The following is a 27874-nucleotide window of genomic DNA, read 5'->3' as shown; positions in this document are numbered from 1 at the left end:
AAAGAACTATTCTGTAAAAGTTTTTTTTACGGACCATTTCTTTATTACATTTTTATTACCTGAAGAAACTTTTTTTACTACAAAGAGGAAACAAAAAGGTTCTTCGCATGTTAAAGGTTCAATCTAAAAACAAACGGTGCTAAATAGCACTTGGTTCACTGGCTTATAATCATAGGTGAACCGTTTTAAGTGCCCAACCCTATATCACGAAAATGCGTGACTATTTCACGCATGGACCAGCGTGACAATGTCACGCTTTGCCGCGTTTGAGCGTGAGCATGTCACGCTTTCTGTTTGTGTCACTGTCACGTATTGGTTACACAACTTTTTTGTCCTATTTTCAAACCATTGTCGCTTCGGTTTAGGGTTAGATTTGGTGCTTGTGTTATATGTCACTTTAAGTATTTGTCACTTTAAGTATTGGTTTATATAAAAAAAAGATACAATACTTATTCTTTTATATTTTCTAAACTTTAACCAATTGTCACCTGACGTTGGGGTTAGAGTTTGTTTAGGTAAGGGTGTCATTTTATGTAAATCTAACCCTAAACCGAAGCGACAATGGTAAGAAATTAGGACAAAAAATTTGAGTAACCAATACGTGACAGTGACACAAACAGAAAGCGTGACATGCTCACGCTCAAACGCGGCAAAGCGTGACATTGTCACGCTGGTCCATGCGTGAAATAGTCACGCAATTTCGTGATACTGGGTTGAAGTGCCATATAGCACCTACCTGTGTAGAACCCTATTGTGCTGTATACAGTAGAACCATATCTAGTGCTATAGTGGTGCTATATCACCCCCGTATGGTTCTTCATAGGTGCTTTATAGTTGTTATATAGCACTAAAAATGGTTCCCCTCCGATTACGAGCTTTTAGTGCTATATAGAACCAATTTTTAGAGTGTGCTTTATGGAACCATTTAGCAAAAATCTTTTTTTGAAGAGTGTTATTGTATTATTATGTATTTTTTGTAATATACACTGTCAAAAAAAATGGTCCTAAGTGTCACTGGGGTGGTGCCCTTTCAAAAAGTACACCTTTGCACTTAAAGTCTGTATATTAGTACTTCAAAAGTACATATCGGTTCCAAAAGTATGTCTGTACCTAAATGGTACATCAGGCCCTTTTTAAAGAGTACTGCCCCAGTCACAGCTTCGGACCATTTTTTGACAATTTTTTCTGTGTATTTTAACAAATAAAATTTATTTTAATTCCATATATATATGACACATACTTGTAGGCTACATGACATCATAACTCTTCTGTACTGTAAACAGACAATTTACAGATTTCTTCCTGGAATTTACTATATTGAAAGTTTTTGGTTTGGTTTAATCTTAAAAAAATATTTCGTACAATAATAATGGAAATTGCAAACATTGGTTCATTTAATAGGTATAAATACAGCAAAATCTTATTCATAATAAATGTAGGAGCTTATTTATAATACATACAGGTTTACTATTTTATTATTTACAAGGAGAAATTAACTGTGAATTTGCCCATAACTGTTACTGTATATGAGATTTTGAACTTACAATTCAGAATATAAATGAATTTTAAATGGTTAAAATTATTTAAAGACCCAGTACTTTAATAATTCAATAATTCAGAGCTGTCTACTTACCCTGTGCTTGTTTGACCATATACAGGTAGGCATGGGCTGTATTGTTATAAAACTGCTGCTTTATATCTGTTTCTGAGACCTGGGTGTGAAATGAGCAGATTATGTCAACCACTCGAGTGCTCTTTCTTCTTTCAAGGACTTATGTAATAATTTCTGTCCTATACTACCTCCACTGCCTGTGCAAGTCTTTTGAAAAAAAGAAATGAATCAGAATGTATTTTCCAAAGTGTTGCTTTGCTGAAATACCAAATGTGATTATAGAATGTGGTGAAAGAAAACCATACGAAATACACCATAAGCAAAAACATGCAGTGTTATTAAATGTCTATTAACTCTTAAGATGTAATTCCTAATAATTTGAAAGAAACGTATGGAAACAAAGGTGCAAAAATGATTGTTATAATGCAAGGATGTAAACATTCTTATAGTATATTTTCAGTGAGTGTCAAGGTTTTCTGTGGTTCCAGAGTTATAAACTTCTTCATGTCCTTCATTTGCCATCTTTGTAAATTGTGCTAATTGTGTTAGACCATCTTGATGGGATTTAATTTAAAGCATCGTCAGTCCCGGAGAAAGTTTCACAGTGAGCGATGCCTTTGGAAACTTGAGGAATGCAGTGAGCCCTCTAGACTTCTCCAGAGATAGCTCTTTCCAGATGGCCTCATAAAATATTCACTGTATTTTTATATAGCTATCATATCATGTATCTGGACCAGTCGTTTTCTCTGCAACATATCAACCACATAAACAAACTGAAACAATATACTCTTAAAAATAAAACTGAATAAGAACCAGATTTGGTTCCCAAAAGAATGTTTTACTCCAGGAGTTTTTTAACTGGGGTCCAGGAACCCCCAGAGGTCCCCAAGGAGGTTCATAGGGGTCCCCAGAAGAAAAAAGGCAAAGCAAAAATTGTAATAACAAAATTACAATTTATCTAAGAGAGATTAAATATACAAAAATATATAAATGAATATTTATGAAGAGTTTGGTTCCAAAACCCAATAAATCCTTGGGACGTCGTGGCTGAACTTTTTTGACAGCGATCAGCTGTAAATGTTTTGGTCCTGCTCGATTTTTATTGACTTTGAGTAAAATAATGGAAAGTTTTTCATAAGATCCCCTGGGGTCAATGTGTAAGCATGACAGAAGCTTGATGCTGTCGTGTGAGAACAAGCAACAGCCGGCATTTTTCCGAGTGCGTCTCACGTAAATTATTAGATTTTGATGGATCGTTTCTTCCCCACCACTGGAGGGAATTACTGTTTTGTTTTTGTTTGTTTGTTGATCACGAAGTACAAAGTAGATGAGGAAAACTAGGATTCCGTGTGTATTCAAAGCGCCGCCCTTATTGACAAAACCCTCTGTTTTTGTCAAAGGTTAAAAGAACCATTTCATTATTACCTTTCTATAGTCTTAGGAAGCTTTACAGCCCGACAAACAATATTTTAATAACTTCAATTTTAAAAGTGTAATGTACTTACCGACCAGCAGTCATTGAAGCTTCAGTCAATGTCCGACCGGTTTCAGGAAGTTCTCCAGAAGCAGATAATGGAAAGCGTGGATACTAAGTTGATAGGTGGAATTATGTGTCTGGGGTGTTGAGAACATGATCCCGAGCTCTGAATCTGAGTCAGGAATCAATAGTTCATTATTCCGGTCCGTCAGTTAGCTCAGGCGAAGCTCTGGCCCAATGGGAATTACTGTCTGATTGCTTCAGGGATGTGTTCGTTGGCAGGAAGCTGTATGAGTTCAGAATCACACTGTGAGATTCTATTCCTGCCCCACATTCACGCAGAGCTCGGCCTGGTACGAAGCCTGCAGAAAGACGGGAAGTTTGCGGGGTAATTTTGATTGTGATCATGAAAATGTGATCATAGCAGTTGTTCTTGTTCTTTGCCACCCCGGTGTTTTCAAAACTGTGCTAATTTTCAGTACAGCTGAATAATTAATATCAGTCTCATTTATGGTTCTCGGTTTATCTTAACCATTATGTTTCATGCTAGGTTTATAAAAAGAGGATGGTGGTGTGTTTTTTTTTGTCATGGGAAGAGTATATAAATCATTTAGCAGACTGGAGGGGGGCATGGATTTAGCAGCGGTATTATTTTTGGGGGAAATATATTACAAAGGTTTGGTAAATGCAAAGCTTCTTAAATATATTTTGATTGGCTGTTGCATCTTTTCTTTCACATTTAGTTTGGTAGGACAGAAGTGATCGACAACACTCTAAGCCCAGACTTTGTGAGGAAATTTGTCTTGGATTTCTTCTTCGAAGAAAAGCAGAACCTTCGATTTGACGTGTAAGTGGATGACGAATAAAAAGCCCTTGCACAAGATCAAGATATCTTTTGTTTTATAGTTATGCAAGCCACATAGAAGTTAAATGGCATATATTATGCCGATTTTTACAAGATAAAATTAGGGCTGTCACGGTTATGAAATTTGGCTAATGGTTAATTGACTAATAAATTGTGGTGGTTATGACGATTAATTGCCTGTTTAGGGTATTACGGACTATGACGATTAATTGTCTGTTTTATTGTTTTGACATTAAATTCTCATAAATATTTTTGTTCATGAAATAATTTTCACACATTATTGTGATTATTTAAATGAAATCTTCTGGCAGTAAATATTAATACACATAACACATATTCAAAAATAATTGTTTAATGAATATATCTTTCAAAAACTGAAAATTCGCATTACACTGTCAATTAAGGCAGTGGTTCTCAAATTGGGGTCCGGGGTCCCAGGGAGGCCGCGAGATGGTGCCAGGGGTAGAGCTGTAATCGGGCCTTAAAAGTTAAGCCCGAAATGTCCGGAGCCCGACAGAATGCAGCCCGAACCCGAACGTACATTTAGATTGACAGCTTTTTAAAAGCCCGAACCTGTTTACAGCCCGACATTATTTAAATGTGCGCGCACACACACAGCTTTTGTCAAGAATGAGAAATTTACACAGGTTTTAACATAATTTTTTCATGACTAATAATCTATACGCCACTTGGAAGTTGAAACAAAGAAATAAAATAAGTCATCTGTAACATTGTAACATCTCATTCTAAATAGGCTTATGCAATACACTATAAATATGCCAATAAAATTATTATTTCTTAACAAATTAAATTAAGATAATACATTCTGAATTAAGATGGGTATTTGGCAATAACGAAATTAAGAAAAAGGCTCCGCGGTAAAATGTTAGAAATGAAGCCCGAACCCGCCCGAGCCCGTCGGGTCCCGACGGGTCCCGTCGGGTTCGGGCAAAGATCTTCAGCTCTAGCCAGGGGGGCCCCAGTTTTATGACATTTTATAAAATACATGAATTTATCATGAATTCTGTGTAACTAAACCTTAAAAAATAAGGCTACTAACCAACAGCACTACTTTGTATAATTTAATATGTTTTGTTTAATTAAATGTTACCTTTTAGAACAAATTTGTCGTAAATTTTCTTTGGGGGGGGCCGCAAAGGAATGCACCGTACACAAGGGGGGCCACACACTGAAAAAGTTTGAGAACCACTGAATTAAGGAGCACCATCTGATATGGCCTCACTTATACATGTGCTGCAGCTTCCCCTTGTGTCTTTTAAAGAGATGTGCAATCATTGCGGTTATCTGAAATCATTCCAATGAGGTCAAGCAATTGCGATGAGATGATTATTTAAGCATTGTGACAGCCCTAGATAATATTAATATAATTTAAGGCAGGCCTAGAATGTGTCTGTGAAGTTTAAGCTCAAAGTACCCCCAAGGATCATTTGTTATAAGATGTCCAAAATGTCCCTATTTAAGTCGGAGCAAAATGTGTGTACCTTTAAATTCAAATTAGCTACTGCCCTCATTCCCTTCCCAACAGACAGTGAGCATTTTGGTTAAAATAAATGATTCCTATGAATACAGTAGTATCTTTAGCCGCGTTAGCGCTATAACATGCTAACACATTTGGCTGTGGCAGGGTTTTATCATTGTGATGTCACATTAACAAAAGAATCAAAACAGAATGTCTAATATGACTACTTTAGAAGATTTTTTTCATTGTAGGGTTGTTATGTTCAAACACTACCAGCACAAATGTATGCCCAAACAACTTGTAAAAGTGTTGATTTTGCATAATATGTGTAATTTAATGAATTTACATTCACGTCTGTGCTTATTTTACGCAGATACAATGTGGACTCTAGAAACATGTCGAAACATGTAAGCAAACCTTCTGAAAAAAATTTTTTTTTGGATGATAATGCAGTGCTTCTCAACTGGAGAGTCGTGACTCCAAAATGTGCCACAGGTCTGTTCTGAAGTTGTGGATGGGAAAAACAATGCTAAAGGCAAATAATAAATTAGAGCTAAGGTAGGGTTGCAAAAATAAGCATGTTTATCGATGTCCAGAGTTACATCTGGGCCCTGAGGCAAAACCAGTTGAGGAGCGCTGTGCTAATGACCCATGATGCAATGCATGGTAGTAAAGTCTGGACAAAATCACAGGTTAATTTAATGTTTTCTCTGCTACAATGGATGCGGACGACAGAAGGTACAAGTAAATGATCGTAAATCATCCTCTGCTCATTTTCAAAGGCATGCCGAAATTTTTTTCAAATGCCATTTTTTTCTTATACTTTAAAAAGCATGATTGTGCTCAGTTTTGATAACCTTTTAGTTTGTTTCAAAAGCCCCAGACCCTCTGTGTCCTTCAAAACCGCATGAAAAACAGCCTGTCGTAGTTCTCAAATTCAGTTCTTTTGTCTTGTCTTGTTGTTTTCTTTCTTTCTTTTTTGGTCTTGGTTTTTGTATGCATTGCCATGTCATTGATTCACCCTTCCATTGCTTAGAGTTTCATCAGCCAGACCTCACCTGTCTTTATACTCAGTGACATACTGTATCCAAGGTGAGTCCTCATAGCATCTCTCTGAGATTTCCAGACAGGACTGTCACTGCTGATTTGTGTCTTTGGAATGGGAAAACCACAGAACTATGTGATTTACCTTCATCGCTTTCTCTCCTTCGCAGTCCTTTCTCGGACAGACTTTCTGCACTCTCGGAGAGATTATTGGGTCCACCGGGTCAAGGATGGAACGGGTGCTTTCGTAAGTCTTTGATTAGTTTTCACCCTTGTTATGGCATTAAAAACTTTTCTAAATCTTTGACTTGTTAATATAAAACACAGCAGGTGATTTTTTGAAGAATACGTATCTTGGACAAGTGAATGAAGACAAAAAAACCATAATGGTCTCCATAACTACCATAATTTTCTGTAGCTGTTTGGACTGCTTTTATAATATTTTTATAGAGCTTTTCATTTTATTAATTTTCATAGAAAGTGGCCCTGGATGTTTTTCAATAATTCACCTTGTGTTTCGTGTTCGAAAGACACTCGTGCAAATTCAGGACGTCATCAGGGGGAGTACTGAGAAGTTTTAGTCAAACTATTCCTTTAAAGATGAAACAATACCATGGAAACAGCTCTTGAAAAGCCTATGGGGTTTCTATTCAGGCCTCAATTTTAACCACATCATAAGACATAAGTTCATTTCATGTCCCAGCTGAACTATTTTATTTAGTAAGTGCCCTCACAATGATTATGAGACAAAATTGGGCTTTTCACACAGCTTGCGATCCACAATCTTTCACACTTTCCAGCATCTCAAGTCGCTTCAGAAATCGATGCTTTTAACCACAGTGGAGGTCCTTGTTTGCAAAAGCAGACCTTTTGTATCCTTGTCAGTTGGGAACAATATAAAGAGATCTAAAAGCTTTGGGTTCAAACGAACGTAATTTGCCTTGCAACTGGCTTGTGGAAGGATGGGATGTATACACTCTTAAGAGGGTCGCACATCGGACACGCAGCTCAGTGGCGCAGCGCTGCTCTAAAAAATTGAACACACTGTTTTCTATGAGTATACGCTAGAGGTCTGAAAACCCAAGGTCCGACAGGTGGCGCCTGTTTGCGGCACCCAGCTACGATTGCACACACATCAGTGTCGTTTACATTCGGGTCCAGTCGGGTTAAAAAATTGCCACAAGTTCGGGTCGTAGTCGAGTCTACTTTTCTCGGGTCTAATTTTCACACGTTTGTCTCGGGTCGGGGCTTTCTTTAAAAAATTATTTATGCACGTCGGGTTCGGGTATAAAGTGATTCGGGTAATTTTGGGTCAGGTACATTTCTTTGGACCCGAGAAGACCTCTCGTCTGTTTGCGGCGCCCAGCTACGACTCAGGAAGTTGCTCAAATCCCTGTCGCGCCACAGAGCGACACTCACATAGTTTAACATTAAATAACATCATATTCGATTAACATCGAACAATCATTAACGATTAACATTGGCTTCTAACGTATATTTTGCATTTTGAATTAGATGCTATTTAATGTGCACTTCCGATGCACTTTTGTACGATACCTCCGGTTTGTCCTAGACGCGGTTTGACGCAACTGGATGCAATGCGGCGCTGCGTGTCCGTTGTGCAACCCCCTTTAGAACGGATGTGTTAATCCACCCATCTCTGCATGAAACAACACATTTTGTGTTACTTTTAACACACCTTGTGTTTTATTTTAACAAAAATCTACACAAAATGACACATAATTTGTTAAAAAAAAGCTTAACACAAAAAGATGTGTAAAAAATTAACACATCCTTTCTATGAGCGTCGAGACTGTGGCATTTTAACACTAAGATACAAGCTGCCACTGTCCAGCATATCTAGGTCACATCAATGATCTATTTCAGTTGCTATGAGAGAAGAGAAGATGCCTTCAAAGGGATTTATATTTGCATTTGGCCTTGAATTTTACATGTGTAGCTTTTGGATTCAGAGCTATTTGACATGAGTTGTTTGAGTGCATCTTATCCTAAATTTCGTACCCAACTGCAATAGATGTGTTAACGTCTAGCAATTTGGTTATGTTGTTTTTGCCAAAATAACTTGCAAAATTCTATTTTACTTTATTTTATTTTTGGGCTATGATTAGATATTTATTACATTTTTACAGACCGACTGCCCAAATTTAGCCTTGTTTCAGTCTAGACGTCTGGGCTGTGTTTGTGCGGTTATTGGATGTCTTTAAAATGGAAAATTTCTTGCTGGGTATAACTTATTGCTAAATGCGTGAATACATTTGCATGTCAGTATTACTCGAAAACAGTACGTAAATGAGATGCGTTTCACATTTTTGAAGCAGATTTCAAGCCCCAAATGTTATATTTATGTGTTTATGTGCAGATATGATTGATGAATGAAATTATTTTCTGTAAGTGTTCTCAGTGAGCAAAGTACAAATGAGACGTCCATAATAAATGGAAAATGTGTGACCGTGACTAAACCCATTAATAACATGACAAATTGTTTGTAAGATCTCAGTAATAGCTTTTTTATCTTTCTTTGTTTGTTAAGAAACAACTACATTTCTTGTGAAATCCGACCTGAGGACTTCTAAATCATTATTATAATCTTACCAATGTAAATTTTGGTAAGGTGATGAGAAAGTTTTAACCATTGATTGTTTATATACTTGCTCAATAACAGATTTTTAATTTTTTTAATAAAAAAACTTTAAATTGTCATCGTTTTCTTAAATGTTGAAACTCCCAACAGTATATATATATATATATATATATATATATATATATATATATATATATATATATATATATATATATATATATATATATATATATATATATATATATATATATATATACTGAATGATATCTACTGAAGTGAAACAATCTGCATTTGAAACAATTCATATTTTAGAAAAGCAAGTGGAACATCGTAAATAAGCTCGGTATTGCAGGGTGGTGTACGTATGCCAAGCTCTTTATAAATGCGTCTGAGGGTGACACAGCACAGGCTAAAAAACATTAAATAGGTTGTCTTCTCTTGGCCTTTGTGTCGCACTTTCTGTCTTCTGTGCAGGAGGACAGCAGTGGATTAAGAGAGAGGTTGGCAGCATATTTTAGTAGGTCAGCTCATCTCTGTAAAGAGCTAGTGGGCAGATACTGTAACACACTGGGGTGGAAGTGTGGAAAAAGAGGTACTACTCTATTACCTGCTGGTTTCTATGGCAACCCACCAAGTCTAGTGGTTTTTCAATTATATAGCAGTGCATTTGGGCAAATACATCTAATTCCCTCTGTTTTCGCAAGATAAGGCCAGGGAGTCCTTTGGACACGAGATGCCGCCGGATGTTCCGAGAGGGGGATTTGAGTTGCGCGGCTCCCCTCGGGCTTGATTTTCTCCGGTCTCATTTCCACATGCGAGCCGCGTGGTGGATTTCTGGAGAAAATGTGCGTGGTTAGATGAGAACCATATAGTGTCAGGCTCAATGCTGCTAAAGTCAGAGCAAAATATTTTTAGACAACCTGATTTCAGTATAGAAATGTTTGAGATGAGAGAATGCGTAAAGAGCTGTATAGTAACAGCGCAGAGTTGTCAATATTTCGGCTCGGAGGTTGTAAATTTTGTCAGAACACGGTCTGCTTAGTATGTATGAGTATTGAAAATATTTCAAATAAGCTCTGATAATATGTCTCGCATGCAGGTGGGAACAATCAGTAAATCAGAAGGAGGGTAATTTGTCATTGGTCACTGCTGAAAAACAAATTATCTATCGCTACGCCCATGTGTTTTTATACACACTTGATCAATTTTTTTTATATGAAATTTGCAATTTAACTCTACCCACCACCACACGCAGATGCATGCACACACGCGCACACACACACACACACACACACACACACACACACACACACACACACACACACACACACACACACACACACACACACACACACACACACACACACACACACACACACACACACACACACACACACACACACACACATTCTGGTTTCCATGTTTTGTGGGGACATTCCATAGACGTAATGCATTTTATACCATACAAACTGTATATTCTATTCCCCTTACCTGCCCCATTCCCTAACCCCAACCATCACAAAAACCTTTCTTGTACCTTAGATTTTCAATAAACATCATCTTGTTTGATTTATAAGCTTGTTTCCTCATGGGGACATCAAAATGTCCCCACAAGGTCACAAAAACACTGGTATTCCTATCTTTATGGGGACAATTGGTCCCCACAACGTGATAATTACCAGGTACACACACACACACACACACACACACACACACACACACACACACACACACACACACACACACACACACACACACACACAGAAATCGAGGTTCTAATTAGCTGAAAAGAAAAAGAGGCATGACATTTTCTGTGAAAATACCTTCAGTCTTGGAGACATCAGAGTAGCTGTCACATGTTTATACAGAGATGTATGAGGGTGAAGTGTGTCCAGATACACCGGTGAAAACTCCACAGTTACTGTACTGATGCTTGTCAGGCCTGGATTTCAGTGGCTGAAACAGCATTAGAATGGAAAACATAACATATAAATATATACCTCTTGGTTTTATAATCGATTTCAATGACATTTTAAAGTAATTTGTAAAGCAATAGTTCATCCAAATAAGAAAATTCTCTCATAATTTACTCACTCTTATGCCATTACAGACATATATGAATTGTGTTTAAGCTGCAGTCCACTTTTGCCAAAAGTTATACAAGGTTACTTCATACTTATCTTCGTTTGTTGAGAAATAACTGACATTTCCTGTAAAATCCGAGCTGAAAACTTGACTTGTAAATCATTATTGTCATCTTACTGATGTAAGGTTTAATGAGAAAGTTTTGACCACTGGTTGTTTATGTACTTGCTTAATCATTTATTTATTTTTTTATCTGAAAAAGTTGTAGATTGCAGCTTTGAAAAATCTTGTCATTTTTCATAAAACTTCATAAAAGTATTTCGAACTACTCTTATCGGTTTAAATAAAAATCTACTGAAGTAAAGCAATCAGTGTTTGGTAAAAACAATTCATATTTTAAACTTTGCTTAAATCCTGTCCTCATATCCTCTCCATCTTGTTGTTTCAAACCTGTATGAGCTTCTGTTTTCTGCTGAATAAAAAATATATTTTGATAAATGATAGTAAGCACACAGTTGATGGTACACTGTAAAATGTATTTTCGCACTTAAATTTTTATGTTTAAACAACTAATTTACAATTTAACTTTTTCGACCAGTGAGGAGTTGCCATAAATGATGAAAATATTTATATTATCATTATTTTTATTTTTTATGGCAACTACTCTAAAATTATTTGTAATTTCAAGTTGATTATTAACTTAAAAAATGTGCAACAAGGATTTTTTTACAATGTTCCCTTAGTAAGAAAATACTATGGAAGTCAATAGATGCCATCAACTGAATGGTTTATAAAAATATCTTATTTTGTGTTCAACAGAATAAGGAAACATTTTAATTTTTTAAATTTGAAACTATCCCTTTAGTGATATTAAAATGCATCAGCATTAAATTGAAACATGGCACCATGTTGATTAGGGCTGTGCAAAAATATCGATACAGCTATCTATCGTGATACTTCCACCAATAGTGTGTGGATATTTAAATCTCTACTATCGGTATTTTTAAAAACCTATCAAATCCCTCTGTGTGCTTCAAACGACCTCCTCCGCCGCTGCTGTAGTTGTCACTGTCCAGTTGTTTGTCATATACGGCCATTCGGTCAATGTCTCAGAAGTTAGTGGGAGTGAGAAAATGGCAGAAAATTTAAAAACACCTGCAGCTTTCAAAGCTTTTTTTTTTTTTAAATTCAGCTCTATTTTTTACATTTTTGATAAAAAAAGAATTGCAATGTATCGCAACAAGCAATGTATCGTATCGTAGCATAACACACTGGTTCACTACGCATGTATCGTGATATGTATCATATCGCGAGGCCCTTGTCAATACCCAGCCCTAATGTTGATAACTTTACATACCAATATTTCTTGTAACGAAATATTACATGACAACTAGTCATGGCAAAGAGCCAATGACATTTATCGTGATTAATCTATAGCAGAATAAGGGGCGATTCACATATTGCATGCTCAAGTTTGTTATTTCAAATGTAGGTGCGCATTATGCGCACTCATAACGGACGCGCTCGTTTTTTCCAGGCGCGTCCGCACCGCATCGGGTTACAAACATCTCAACTTTTCAGAATGCCACCAGCGCACCGCAGGTCATGTGACAGGAACCAACCCCCAATTTATATATAATATAAATAATACATAAATAAACAAATGTATATAAACATGTACAAATTTCTTAAATATATACATGCATGTGTGTGCGTTTATCTATACAAAGTAATTATACACAGTTCACACACACACACATATATATGATGTAAACAAAAACTGATATTCTGCTATAGATTAATCGCGATTGTTGTATGTCAATTATGTGCTGATATGCATTTGTGTTTATCTGAAGAAAGAAAGTCATATACATGTGGGATGGCATGAGGGTTAAATCAGTCATGAATTCGATTCCTATGTAACACATGTTCTAATAAAATGTATAGCTTGACTGCATTTTATGTCGCTTCGAATAAAACAATGTAGATGCAAAATAATAAGATGTTTAGGCTATTCCTTTAAGCTTATGCTTATATACTGTACTGGATATCTATGCAGAACTTGGCAAAGCAAAGGTTTAAAAGTTAAGGTTTGAAGTACTAAGTTTGTGTTTATTTTGTATTCGAGTGATGATGTTATTTCAGTGGGTGAATGCTAGGTTGAGCTTATCTAAATCTTTTTATCTGTGGACACGGCTTTTGCGTTTGACCTTCAAATGAGTCTCAGGCTTATTAAAAAGGTTCAGTCAGGGGACCATGGGCTTAGAAGTTAAGCACAGTTCTTGATTCTTGGCCCAGATGTGTGTGCTTCGAATCCAGGCGGCCTGTAAACACAGCGTGGCCTTTAAAATTCATTATGCCTAATCAGGTAAACGTCACATGATCGCAGTCCTGATTTTGATGACACACTTCAGATACATTTAGCGGTTTTGAGTCCTCTCCAGCAGACATTAATCCGCTGCATAATTGCTGCAATGTGCACTTTTGCAAGCTGTGTTTTAGTGGTTTGAGTGCTGCCGGGAGCAGGAGAATTTTGACAGCAATTAACCTGACCGAACTAAACGCCGTTGATGCGAGCACGCTAAAATCCTCACCATTTTAGTCTAATTGGGCAGCTTACTCATATTCTCTAACATGTGTTCCCTTGGCTGTACCTGCGGCGTGCTTCAACAGCATCAGCTGGGCGTATTAAACACGGCGCAGGTTTTTTGCTCTCAACTGTATTTTTAGAAGCTTCAATATTTTCAAATTCATGTAAATTGCTCTTATGAAACACCATTATATGGATGATACCATAATGTCTACACGAACAACGTTTCAGTATGTGATTTTGTCACATCTGCATGCAGAGGAACTATGATGACTGAATGACAAATTACAGCAATAAGCCACGAGAGGCAGTGAGTTAAAGTGATTTTACCACGGTTAAGGGCCCTTGTTATGCACGACGCAAAGCAGGTAGCAGCATTATGATAAAAGACCCATGTTGCAGTTAATGCAATGGACATGAACGATTTCTTGGTTGTGTGGCTTTATGTTTATGGAAAGGTGCGCTATTGTGTTTACAGGCGATTTGGTATTTTTGAGGGATTTGACAAACATTATGTATAATAAATAAATATAAACTCAGTTTTATATTTAGTCATAGATTTGGGTGATTCTGGCGCAATTAGATTTATGAGGTCTCATGAAACATTTTGGTAAAAAGTTAATGCAAAGTAAGAGTATCAAAATAAGAAGCATACAGTTACAAACATCTCTTCAAATGACATCATACAAACCAATTTTGTTGTTTTTTCCACATTTTAGGGGAACATTTTCATTACCGCAACGTGTCCATGACTGGATTTGGGTTCTTTGACATGGAAATATTTATAATTAAAAAATAAAAAGCTTCAGTGCATGTTATACTATAAACATTTACAGTAAAGAAACATGTGGTATTTGGTGATCATTGGTAAATGCAGAGACAATAATAAGGAATATAAATGTGTCCAAAAACAATTTTCTCATCCTCCGCAACAATTTTCAATCATTGTTTAAGCCCTCAAGGAAATAACTTTTTTCATTAAAAAAAAAACATAATTAACTGTGACACTCACTAAGCAGTTCTTATTTTTTCTCTCCAGATAAAAGTTGAAATTTTGTTTTGTCATAGTACCTAGACAACTTTTTAGTTCTCATGACCGAAACATGAGATTGTAAATGCATATATTTAATGTAATATCATGTTGCGGTATTTTTTAAATCCTCTAAAAATAATGGTTATAGTAAGTTCAGACCTTCATCTTATATGTGCAAAAATTGGCTTCAAGCGCTTTTTCAAAAAATCTGATGCTGGACACTTTCTAAATCTAGATTTCGTGAGAATCACCCATTTGTGTTTATCATTCGAATTGCGAATTTGAACTTTTTTTAAGTTTACTTTTAGTCATGGCACATTTACAGTGGTGTTCATGGTTCTCCGTTCTAATCCCGAACAGATTTATCTGGGATGCACAGGACTTTGAATGCACATGCAAGGATGTTTTTGGCAGTGACACAGTAAAACCAGGGGGTTTTGAAGCGCTCAGATAAAATCTCTACGCTTTTGTTCTGTCTGTCAGATACGCTGTGTTAGAGAGGTTACGGCTCGCCTGGAAAGAAAGCATATTTGCCTGCGCGACCATGAATTTAATACCACAACCGAAAGGAAGATGCAATCATTTTTAATCCAATAAAGACTTTTCATCTCAATGTTAAATGTCATTCGTTAAAAGTTATTAATTTAGTCCTTTATTCATTTCACTCCTGTCAATCAGTGTTTTTTATTTATTTTTATCTCTACTTTTTCTCCTTACTTTAGACTCCATTACTTACAGTGTTCTTTTGTGAGTGCTATACGGTAGCAATGCTGGGCAAGGGGGGAGGCTAAAAACCTTCTCGACTTACCTTTATACGTTGTTTCCATAGCAGCGGGAAAGTAAATGCTGGAGTTAGTGACACTGAATTGTACTGAGTAATGAGTCTATAGTTGTGATGAGGAAAATGTGACCTTGGGCATGATAAACGTGTGTTTTGGGTGAAATGTGAACTCGCATCTACTTTTATGTCTTTGTATATGGCTAAAAGTCCACTTGTAAGATGTCCTTGTGCTTCCAAACTCTTAAGTACACTCTTCAAAATAAAGCTGCTTCACAATGCCATAAAAGAATGATTTTTGGCTGAATATAAGTAAGGCATAATGTATAGGCAGCCAGTTGTTATCGCAGAAAAAAACCCAGACAGTGTGATCAGGACCCGATGCATACTGGTGGTAGTGTTGGGCGATATGCCCCATCGTCCTATCATCAGCCTGTGAGATCGCCAAAACACAATAGTATCAGGGGGGGGCGGGACAATTACTCTTTTTTTTTTTTTTTAATCAAGCCACTTGATTGGTGGACAAAAAAGAAGCTGATTTTCTCTAGGGGCAACACTGTCACAACCGCAACCTTTTTAAAAGCCCTGAAGCTTTGAAATTTCCTGCTTGCCAGGGAGCGGGAACACACTCGCTGGTTTTAAACCTCTGCGTGCATAACCACCTTTCTAGAGCAAGGAAATGTCAGAGCCGCACGTATTACAAACTCATGTGCGAGGAAGAGTCAGAGTCATGCGTATTACAAGTTCAGGTGCTAGAAGGAGTCCGTGCCGCACGCGTTCAGGTCAGAGCAAGAATCCATGATGCACACAATACAAGTCTGTGCGAGAAGGAATTCGTGCACGTGCACAAGCTCTCTTGCGCAAACTGAAGCCCACAAACCCTCTCATGCGAGGAAAAGCATGCAATGTGCATGTTAAGGTGAAACTATGATAATAATAATAACTATCGCCAACTATTGTCATGAAAACCTGCTATTGGCCATGAATCTGACTATTGTTGATACGCGATATAGTATTCAGGGTTTCCCGCAGAAAATTTGTTAGTTAAGGTGGTAGGGTTGTGCAGGTGGGCAGGCCAGGGGTTTGGCAATCAAAGGGGCGTATGCGTCTTGATAAAAATATTTTTATTTAAAACACTCAAATAAAACTAAATTTTGAAGAAACTATGACAGAAAATGAACACATACTAGATTATTAATGAATTAAATGTTTTATCAACAGGCTAGTTATCCTTCAGACTGTGACGGACCATGTCTTTCTCTCATTTCGGCCATGTGGCGTTTGGTGGAATTTTTTTTTTGGACGACCTAGTTAAGGTGGTAGGGTATCCCAGCTTAGGTGGGCCGCCCGAACTGAAAAGTGCAGCGGGAAACCTTGGTATTGTCTAACGGCACAACCCTAGCAGAGGGTCTTGTATGGCAACAGGCTACCTGTTCATTATCTCGCGTATTAAACAGCTATTTACCTCTTAAGTTAGGTAAGGAACCTATTAAATATTGATTTAAAATATTTTATTTGCCCATTTGTAACAAATGCAGACCTTCTGCGAGGAAAACCTGTTTACTTTCAGTTTTAAAGGCGACATATCATGAAAATCTGACTTTTAACTCTTTCCCCGCCACTGACGAGTTATCTCGTCAATCCTCAATACCGCTATTATCCACCAGGTGGTGCACTTCTGCAACTTATAAAACCTGGAAGTATTGGCCTATGGCAAACAGCTGTATAGCTGTGTAAGTTTTGAGGATCGCTCTGCGTGTGATTTCTATCAAAAGTCCTTTACAAAAATGGAATTAAAATTTAAATTTTGTGTTTTTTAAGAAACCTACCCATATTTGAGAGGTGATAAAAAATAACATATAATATATAAATATATATTAAAGAAGAGCATTTTCTGGGAGGCATTAAACTTTTGTGAAATCATGAAAAATGCTGGCGGGGAAAGTGTTAAGTGCTATAATTGGGTCCCCAGTGCTTACATCAACCTAGAAAATGTGAAAAAGAACAAGCCAGTAACTTTGTTTTGATAAACCATTCTCTGCAAGCATGTGAAGAAATAGGTCATTGAAATTTGGCTCCCCTTGTGATGTCAGAAGGGGATAATACCGCCCCTTAATCTGCACTATCCAACCCTGACACTGCCATTTAGTGCAGAGATTAACTAAATTGCATTTAACAGGGCACACCCAAAATTCAATTTTAACATGCCATAATAAATTATCCATGTGGTATTTTGAAATAAAACTTTAAATAGGTACTCTGAGGACACCAAAGTTTTATTCGACATCTTAAAAAATTTACCCTTTAAATTAAGACAAGACATTCAAATATCACAAATACAATATTTGGTTTATCATCTGTAAATATGACAACATATGCTATTAAAAGAGACATTTAATTTGTGTAAAATTAAACTGTACCTGTCAAAATGATTTGCAGCATCAGGGTTACCGTGTGTTATTAGTTTTGAGCGGTTGTTATTTAGGGAATAGCTAACCTGGAAATGTCACAACTGGCCAATCAGAATCAAGCATTCTAACGAGCCATGTAATAAAGTTCAATAAAGAACCTTTAGTATCCGAATAACATTTCTGTTTCACAAAAACAGGAAAAAGGTTCTTTAGATTATAAAAATGTAAGAAAGAAGCAGTTCTTTAAGGAATCAAAAATGTTTTTCTATAGCATTGTTGTAATAATCCTTTTAAGCACCTTTATTTTCAAGGGTGTAGTTTGCTTTTGTCTGGACTGGACATAACACGACCAAACCTTTTCCCAAAGCCGAAGAGTCATTTTCTGCCTTTGCGCCACCTTTGGCCTTCTCCATAGCAGATGTGTTTCACTGAATCTTACCTGCATGTCTGAATCTGACTCTTGTCTCAGGAGGGGAGATGAGAGGTGTGGTGGCAGACTGCCTGTCTTACAAAGATCCGGTCTAAATTCCTGTTTGGAATCATTGAGCGTTAACTGAATTTCTGCAGGTGATCAGTATGTGCATGTATGTGGTTGTGCGTGCATAGATGAAGGGTCAAAGGCAGTTTTAAAGTATCAGGAAAACCAGCCACCGTACTGTCACGGTGATCTTTGTTCCCATGGAAATCAGATTTCAGCGAATCGCAATGAAAGATGGCATTAGACCATTAAGAACATGGTTCAAACATAATGAAAAAGAGTCTGTGGCCATGGAGACGAATGCGATCTTTAAAGCTCGAATCAATCATTTCATTTTTATTTCTGAGATTAATAAGAAATGTCTTGAGCAGCCTAGGCTACAATTTAATGCTGTTGGATATTTTTGGCTAAACATCGAGGTAGAGTCAGCATGAAATGAAAATTGATCTTGTGTACTACTTTCTCACTTATTGGACCTGATCCATCAGGTACACACAAACACGTTCTGTATGTACGGATCCCATTGCCTTTTTTCTGCTAATGTATTTCTGTCACATAATTTTTATTCCCTCAAAAGTCTCTCATATGGCCCCTAATGCTTTTTTCTGACTAACCCTCATCACCTTTCCCCTCATTTCCCATACTTTTCCTCATTTTCGGTGAATCATGTTCTTTTTAGCGGTTTGATGTGGGCTATTCACCGACTCAAGTGGTCCGCCATTACCGGCAGTGCAATCGAATTGTTCTGCAGAAAGCTCTTAACAGCCGAAAGAGGCTGAGCCGCCCCACGAATAACACACAAAAAATGGAGTCGTCTCATTTGTCCTGATTTCGAGTGGACTTGCAGTGTGCTTATAACTCCAGTTTGGGGTTGACTGAACCCTTATCTTTAAAACGTTACTCCACATTCTATCAAAAGTTTTAAAGCATTTATCTCTCTTTCTCCAGGGGCATTCCAGGGAAGAAATGCGGGAACATTATCTTCACAGCTGAGGAACTCAGCAATTGCCGGGTCAGTATAAGAATATGCTAACACACACACACAAAAAGGGAGAGAGGCCAATACCTTTAATCATGCTGAATGTTTAAGGCACAGTTTTTAAATATCAGAGGTGAAGTATGTACTTTAGTGTTCCATTTTTGCTAAGATTAAGTACAAAGAAACTGAAAAGGAAAATAACTCTCTTGTTTATCCACCATGCATTTCAATGCACTTTCTAAATTGCACCTCAAAATGTAAAGAGATCAAAAATCATTTGCTTTAAGACAGTACTTTTTTTAACCATCCTACTGGCCCACTTATAGAACCGCTGAGATTTGTTTTGCATTTGTTACGCTGTTTTCATGGCAATTAAGCAAAAGAACTGAATAATTGTCATTTACAAAACGCAAATAAATATCCTCATTATTGTAATAATATCACATAATGATATTTATAGACATTGTAATCATTACTGTCTTTCATTTGTGACCTTTTTTTGGTCTGTGAAAACCTTGCTAAAGTCATTTATGTGATTTATTGTTTTCTACATAAAATCATCATACGTAATATAAAAACATTCTGGGAAAAATAACATGGATCATTTTTAATATTGACTGAGTAAGATGATGTCAAAGATTGAAATCAATGGTTATGAAGCCAACTTTTGGTATTTTTGTGCTAAATAATAAAATGTAGTGTGAATAAAATAATTACAAATTCAATAATTACGGTATTTTAAATAATTATTTTCAGTATTGTAAAATGAATATTTGAGTCATTCATTTATGCTGCTTTAAAGGAAAACACTACCGTTTTTGAATATTTTACTACAGTATATTGTAAATTTCACTGCAGTAAAACGTATTTTCATATTTTTTTAATTGTTTAATTTAAGGTCTTACTCTGAAAAACAAATTACAGTTTTTCACTGTAAATTTTCGGGTTATCACACATTTTGTGAAATACGTTTTTACTGTGTAAATAATACAGTATATTGTAAATTTTACTGCAGAAAACAGTATTTTCATATGTTTTTCACTGGAAATTTTAGTTTTGTGAAATACTTTTTTATTCTTTAGCATTTATACGGTATTTAACTGTTAAATTTACGGACATTTGTTACAGTGTATGATCTTACCTCAACTTTTAACCAAAATTAATACATACCAGTATGTAATACATACCAGAATACAGACCGGAAGAGCACTTCAATCGCAGCACTTCAACCTCAGCACGCAGTAACATCATCACTTCTGACTACTTCCCCTCCCGCTTTAACTTCCATCAATATTACTGCACCCGAGGTTGAAGTGCTGCAAACTAAGTTCTCTTCCACCATACAATATAGTTCTCATTTTTTATCCGCTTAAAAAATCTCCATGTTTTATTTTGTGCCACCATACTTACTCGTGTAACTACTCATGTAACAGTCTTTAAATAGAGAAAACATGGAAGTGTTTGGTGGCTTCTAATTTAATCCCTGTTTGGATCCTAAGGAATGAATGGGGCTAGGCTAAATGCTAACATGTTCATGATGCACTGTACAAAGATTAAGTGCATGCATTGAACAAAGATAGGGATGTATTAATTTGTCTAAGTTGAGGTAAGAAAATAGTAAAATATTGTAAAACAGTGGTGTTTTCCTTTAATTTGACTGTATCAGTGTAATACACTATCAAAAATAAAGATACAAAACTGAGGTGGTACCCTTTCAAAAAGTAAACCTTTATACCTAAAGAGTGCATATTAGTTCCTCAAAGGTACATACAACGGTACTACATTGATACAGTTAAATTACAGCAGTAAAAGCATTACAGTAATGTGAATCATTAGGATAATGGGTTAAAGAAAAATGCTGAGCAAAAATTTACTTTTTCCTTTTGATTTAAAAGTAAAACGTGAGATTTACTTACATGGAAATATGACTATTTTGCCACTTTATCATTATGACCTGTCCATTTGAATACTTATGTTAATCTCTTTCAGCCATTCCACTCACACTTTCACTGTTATAGCACCTCGAGCCATTTCCATAAAACCACAAATATAATTTGAAATGGCACAGATTATGTATATATATATTCAGTCTCGTCCCTCTGTGTCCTTGTAATAGCACATAGCTACAGGAAGTGTTTGGTTGTAAGCCAATGTATAAGCACAGACAGTTCAGCCCAAATACAGCTTCATCCTACCCATAAGGGACGTTTTTAAAGACCTTTCTGTCCTGTGTCACCCAGGCCAGGGTGTTTTCCAGTCATCCTCCTCTGTCAAGTTCCAATTAAAACTGTTGCATGTGTGACTTCCCTTCCTACTCCCAGGAGAACTGGAGAACTGAGAACATCACCGATAGATAGCTAACACTGGAGACCTCCACTCATTAATATGTATAATGCAGTCGCTGTATCCTCTAACATGAGTGTGTCCTCTCTGAGGAATTGATTTCTTGTCCTAGTATTTTGCCTTTGTTGTGTCCCATACTTCGGTTCGGGAAAGATGTTAACTAAGGTCGGCGATTAAAATGCATTGTGGGAATATAATTGTGCCGCTTTGGAATTGGAATCGAGACCCGGAGTCAAGGGTTCACTTAGTTTGTTTGTTTGTTTGGTAGTGAACTTTATTTGCCTGACTTTAGGAATATTCACATCTTTTACGAAGTAATCTGCATGTTTTTTATAACAGGATATTGCGACCATGCAACTCTGTGCTAACAAGCTGGATAAGAAGGATTTCTTCGGGAAGTCCGACCCTTTCTTGGTGTTCTACCGAAGTAATGAAGATGGCACGTGAGTAATGAGAAATATTTCTGTACCTTAACAATAGGTGTGCCAGACACGTCCTTAAAAGAAAAGTTAAAACATTTTGATCAAACCTTGGTGGCTGGCTGCATTATAGGTCTTAAACCCCACCCCCTCCAGGTAAACGAATGGAACTTAAACTTAAAGGAAAACACCACCATTTTTCAATTTTTATTATGTTCTTACCTCAACTTAGATGAAATAATACATACCTATCTTTTTTTTCAATGCGTGCACTTCATCTTTGTACAGCGCATTGTGAATGTGTTAGCATTTAGCCTAGCCCCATTCATTGCTATGGTTCCAAACAAAAGTTTTATTTTGTGCCACCATACTTGCTTGTGTAACTACTCATGTAACAGTCTTTAAATAGGGAAAACATGAAAGTGTTTGGTGGCTTCTATATTCATCCCTGTTTGGAGCCATAGGAATGAATGGGGCTAGGCTAAATGCTAAAACATTCACAATGCACTGTACAAAGATGAACTGCACGCATTTAAAAAAGATAGGTATGTATTATTTCGTCCAAGTTGAGGTAAGAACATAATAAAAAAAAAAAATGGTGGCGTTTTCCTTTAAAAATCAGATTACACTTCTAATAAATTTTACACACAGATAAAGGTTTCTGTCATTTTATTTCTTATATCACACAGCTGCATGTGTTCGTTTCTTGGTGTGATGACATAATTTGTGTGTTTGTAATTGAGTCTGCTAGAATATGGGCGGGACCTTGATACTGCGCTCCACTATTTGATCATTACTGCGCAGACTCTGACTTTAAATTACGTCATCGCGCAAAATGTCAGTGGATATTTTTGGTTCATTTTTTTATTTTTCTACAGTGGAAGTCTATGGGGACATATCATGCTATTTTTTATGGTCTATGTTTAACGGTATGTTACTAATGGAGGTTTATGCATAACCATATCCTATAGTTTAATTTAAGCCAGGAGTTTTTTTCTCCTAGGAGGTTTTTTCGATCCCTGGGGAGTCAGCTGAGATTGGCTCAACTTAGCACCCTCTTCTATGTGTTACATTATTACTACGCTCGCTAGTATTGTTTAATCTTAGCTGCTGTATTTTGCTGCTTATGTTGTCCATTGATTTTTCTGTGTTTTCTCCTGCATATATTGTAAATGTAAAGCTGCTTTGAAACAATTAAACAATTGTTAAAAGGGCTATATAAATAAAATTGAATTGAAATAATTGGTAGAGAATTTGAGCTAGCAACATCAAAGCCACGGGTTAGAATCCTAATATGCAGTATACCTTGAATGCATTGTAAGGTTCACTTGATGCCACACCTCACACATTTTACATCAGCTGTCTTAATAATCCTTAACGTTTTTTGTAGGTTCACTATCTGTCACAAAACCGAGGTGGTAAAAAATACTCTGAATCCTGTATGGCAGTCCTTCACCATTCCAGTGCGAGCTCTCTGTAATGGAGACTATGACAGGTGGGGATCTCAAATATATAGGAAGTGAATCATAGTTTGGCTTCTTGGGTCAATTGAATTTTTGTGCATGTTATCCCCCCAAAATGCTTGTCTTCATAACCTTTTATCAAAATGTAATATCATGCTCTGCATCTTGGACAATTTTTTTGTGCCTGATAGGGCTGGGCACAAATCAATTCTCAAAGGCCACGAATCAATTTTTTCCCCATATTTATTTCTGCAAACATTGAATGTAACATTAACGTTAATCTAATTACTAGTCTTCTCCACTAGATGTCACCCTCTTTTTTGCCTTGCGTGATGTTACCAAGGAGAAAGGCGCGAGCCTGTCATTCATTAATTCAGTCAGTCTATATTCTAATATAATATAATATATATAGTTTTATACAACAGTTCTTTCTGGTTCTCGAATCTGATTGGCTAAGAGGCGTGCGATATTGTACTGATAACGGCACAGTAACCGCTTCACCTTTTGTATCATTCCGCCACCTAGTGAATGGAGGTCCTTTAAACAGGCTCATCTCTGAATGGAAAAACTGCATGGACACACACAGACGAGCTGTTTTTAAATACTCCGTGTGTCTCATTTCACTAGCTCGTAAATCAGTCTGTGAATCCCAATCGGAAGTTATTATTCCGTCAAAGATCAGGGCTCTTGGATGTTACGTTAAACTTAATGGGAGTAATGTCTTGTCACATCGTGTGGACGATTAACACTTGGAAAGAGGAATGTAAACAATATTTTTTCTGGAGCGATGTCTCTCCTCAGAACGCGAAAACACGGTGGAACTGCAGGTAAGCACCGCAGCTTTAAAATGTGGACATTGATCATTTATTTTATTGTGACGTGAATATTAAAACATGTTATGAGATATTGCCACTGATATATTTATAAGCAGCATGCAAAAAAATCTCTCTGACCCCTATAAAAAACTTTTATATAGTATTAGGGGTGTCCTCGACTAAGGATTTACATATTCGAATCAGAATTGTCGAATCTTTCCATAGTCGACCGATAGTCGAATCATCTATGTTTGTGTGCATGGGTTGGGAGGGGGCCAGACCAGGTACAAATTGGTAACTTTTATTTTCTTTCACAAACAGCACACATAAACAACTGTCTGATAAAGTGACCAAAACTATCTTTCAAGTAATAAACGAAGACAAAACTGACGATGCATTTATATATATATTTTTTAAGGTCAAATGTAAGGCAACATTTGTTTAATTATTCCTCATAACATTTTAAAGCCAAGATCTACAGAACATCACACAAAAATACATTTTGATAACTAAACCTAAAAAAATAACAAAGGTGATCCTGCCTCGGAAACTCCGGCTACAATTAAGTGTTTTTATTTAATTTGGAGAAAAAAAAACGGACAAAAGAGAAATGACAAATAATTTGTGATTGTGACTGTAAATGATAAAAACTAATCTTTATATACAATTCATTAAACGTTAATTTATAACAAGAAAAACACTGAATATAATGATTTTATAGACACTACGCGTTATTATTTAGCACAGAAATACCTGCTTGCTTGCTTTGACTTTGATCATCTCTGTATTAACTTTAGATAAAGAAAGACCGGATGATATTATTTATTTCAGGAATCTCTTTGCTATCATTTGAAAGTGAACACCGACCCACCATAATATTAAATCACAAGAAAGACATTCGTGTCAGGCAGAAATAGGTTCGGTGCAGACACTAGTTTTCGTTTCATCACCGAAATAATATAAAAACGGCTTACCTGTTTTGACAAGATAACCAGTCTGTTTTAAATACATTTTAAAAACTTATACTCGTCGAAAAACATCCGTTTTTTAATGTTTAGTTTGATGAACTCCTAAATATGAGACGCAGAGCACCTAGCCCGTTCGGCTAAATTACATGCGCAAGCATGGCCAGCACGTAATAGCGCAACATCGAAAAGCTATCCAAAATTTACAGACTTAAATTAGATCACAATTTACGTTTATAATAAAAATTTTTTTTTAAATAAATAAGGTCAGAAGTTACAAAGTGCAGAACAAATATGCAAAATGCCTCAAGTGCACGGAAACAAAACACAAGCCAAATAGTTAAATCAGATAACCCAAAGTGATTTATAAATAAAATAAAATATAGAAATTATTAAAAGAACGAAAGGCATAATATAATTTGCCAGCTTTGTCTTTTAAATGTAGAAACAAAGAGGCAATGCTTTATTAAAAACCTCTTATGGACGTGTAGCCCGGTCACAGGGGTTGTTGGATTTATTAACGCATTTTAAAAATATTTATTGAAAGCTGCTACTTCACATATTATTTGCAGCATTATCATAATATGCAGTATATTAATATTCTGTGAGAAAGCTGTTATATGTGAAATCAGATAATGTGTGCACCCATATACGGCCAAAATTGAATGATCCTCATTTCATAACACATCTGCGACGATTCGACTGTGAGATTGGTAGTGGAATCAGGCTTCTCCTATCGATGCATCGAATCTTCGACTATTCGGGGTCACCCCTATATAGTACTGACCAGAACAAAGTCTAATAATAATCGTGTGCTCGTATCGCGTTAAGAATAAATGGGAAAGCAATAGTAACATTATAGAAGTATAGTTTTATTAACTTTTACCTCGCGCCAAAACAATAACAAAACAAAAGACACTAAATATGAATAAGAAAACAAGTAATAGTTTCATCATGATACCAAATACTGCTGATTTGATCTCATTTTTGACCATCAAACACAGACAAGGCCAACATCAGAGCCAGGGAATCCCTGTCAGAGATGTAGCCCAGAGAGGGCGGTGGTCAGCGGGGCGAGTGAACACTGATGTCCGCTCATGCTCTGGTTCTCGTACCGAATCTTACTAAGCAACCGTTTAAACAGGCGCTATCTTTACTAATCGACTGCAGATTTAAATATAATACATATATATTCTCGACTGAACTAATCTTAAAACTACACTTTGTGACCAAGAAACGGTAATATAAAGAAACGGCTATTCCGTCCATTGAGTTCTTATGAGATTCAAAGCAGCCAAAAGTGTTACCTGTCATTCTGGCCGCCCTTAAATCCGTGGCGGAAGAAAGTAGTTCCCAAACAAAGAGGCTTTTAAAATAACTCTGTTGTTGTTTTCTAGTTTTCGTCTTTCAAACGTGTGCCGTCGAACTGTTGTATAAAAGCAATATCGCTCTCGGAGTCGTGTGATATAGTTCTATATCATCACGGCTGTGATTAGGCCGGAGGCAATATGATATAGAGCTATATCACACTCCTAGTCGAGGGATATTGCTTGAATATAATATTCTAATGTAATATAATATTCTATATAATCTATATTAATTGAGTTGAATCGAGAATCGAGTATAAAAATCGACCCGAGAATCTGAATTGAATTGAGAATCGAATCGATTTGGAACATCTGAATCAATACCCAGCCCTAGTGCCTGACATCATTATTTTTTTTTAAACCCCTATCCTTCCTAACCATAACCCTTTAATATAGAAGCCACTTTTATAATTCAGTTTATTCCTGGTGTATAAATAAGTACGGTATGTGAACAATGTTATATTTCTGACAGTATTAACACATAAACACATATTACTCATGCTTTACTTATACAGTTACACGAGGAAAGAATTTAATGTAAGTACTTGTGTTTTTGGGAGCCAGTATCTTTGCATTTATATCAGCAAAAATGCCACTTTTTGCTAGAAGTCTTTTTGACAGAGAGTTGTTTTTGTTACACCTGGAAAGATTTTCCTCAGGCTTGACTTTTGAGATGTTTAGCTGAGACATGAGGCCGTGAGGTGTGGAGTCGAGCAGCTGTGTCTCTGTGGCAGTCTGAATAATCCCAGCAGTCTCCGGCCGGCGCTGGTATTATTTTGGACTTGCTCCGTAGACTCTGCAGGCTTCCATCATACGCTGACCTTTTGAGAAAACTCTTCTCCGCCTTGCACTTAATTTTCGATATTGACTTGGCTCTGAGATTTGATTTGTTTGTAATCTCTCCAGAACAGTGAAGGTTGATGTTTACGACTGGGATCGAGATGGAAGGTACGCATTCATTTATAACTTGTTTTCCCCTTGTGGGTAATAAATACGATGTTTGCGAATACATAAATTATGCCTTGTAAAAAGAATTTTTTTGTAATATATATATATTTATCTTTTAAT

General features: G+C 36.5%; 1 protein-coding gene across 2 annotated transcripts in view; it reads left to right on the top strand.

The window, feature by feature from the left end:
* The window catches only part of cpne9 (copine family member IX), a 54842-nt gene that overhangs the window by 14852 nt on the left and 12116 nt on the right, over window positions 1-27874 (top strand). The window contains exons 4-10 of one of the 2 annotated variants that reach the window (XM_065285358.2): window positions 3833-3936; window positions 5808-5841; window positions 6649-6725; window positions 19404-19467; window positions 22117-22220; window positions 23587-23691; window positions 27713-27754. In XM_065285358.2, coding sequence (XP_065141430.1) covers window positions 3833-3936; window positions 5808-5841; window positions 6649-6725; window positions 19404-19467; window positions 22117-22220; window positions 23587-23691; window positions 27713-27754 — 530 coding nt within the window. Of the gene's footprint in view, window positions 1-3832; window positions 3937-5807; window positions 5842-6503; window positions 6527-6648; window positions 6726-19403; window positions 19468-22116; window positions 22221-23586; window positions 23692-27712; window positions 27755-27874 lie in introns of those variants that run through there. The other variant, XM_065285359.2, reaches the window with a different exon arrangement.

The sequence above is a fragment of the Paramisgurnus dabryanus genome, chromosome 21 (assembly GCF_030506205.2).
Source record: "Paramisgurnus dabryanus chromosome 21, PD_genome_1.1, whole genome shotgun sequence".
Lineage (NCBI taxonomy): Eukaryota > Metazoa > Chordata > Actinopteri > Cypriniformes > Cobitidae > Paramisgurnus > Paramisgurnus dabryanus.
The sequence above is the reverse complement of the archived record's forward strand: the minus strand, read 5'-3'. Positions and strand labels throughout refer to the sequence as shown.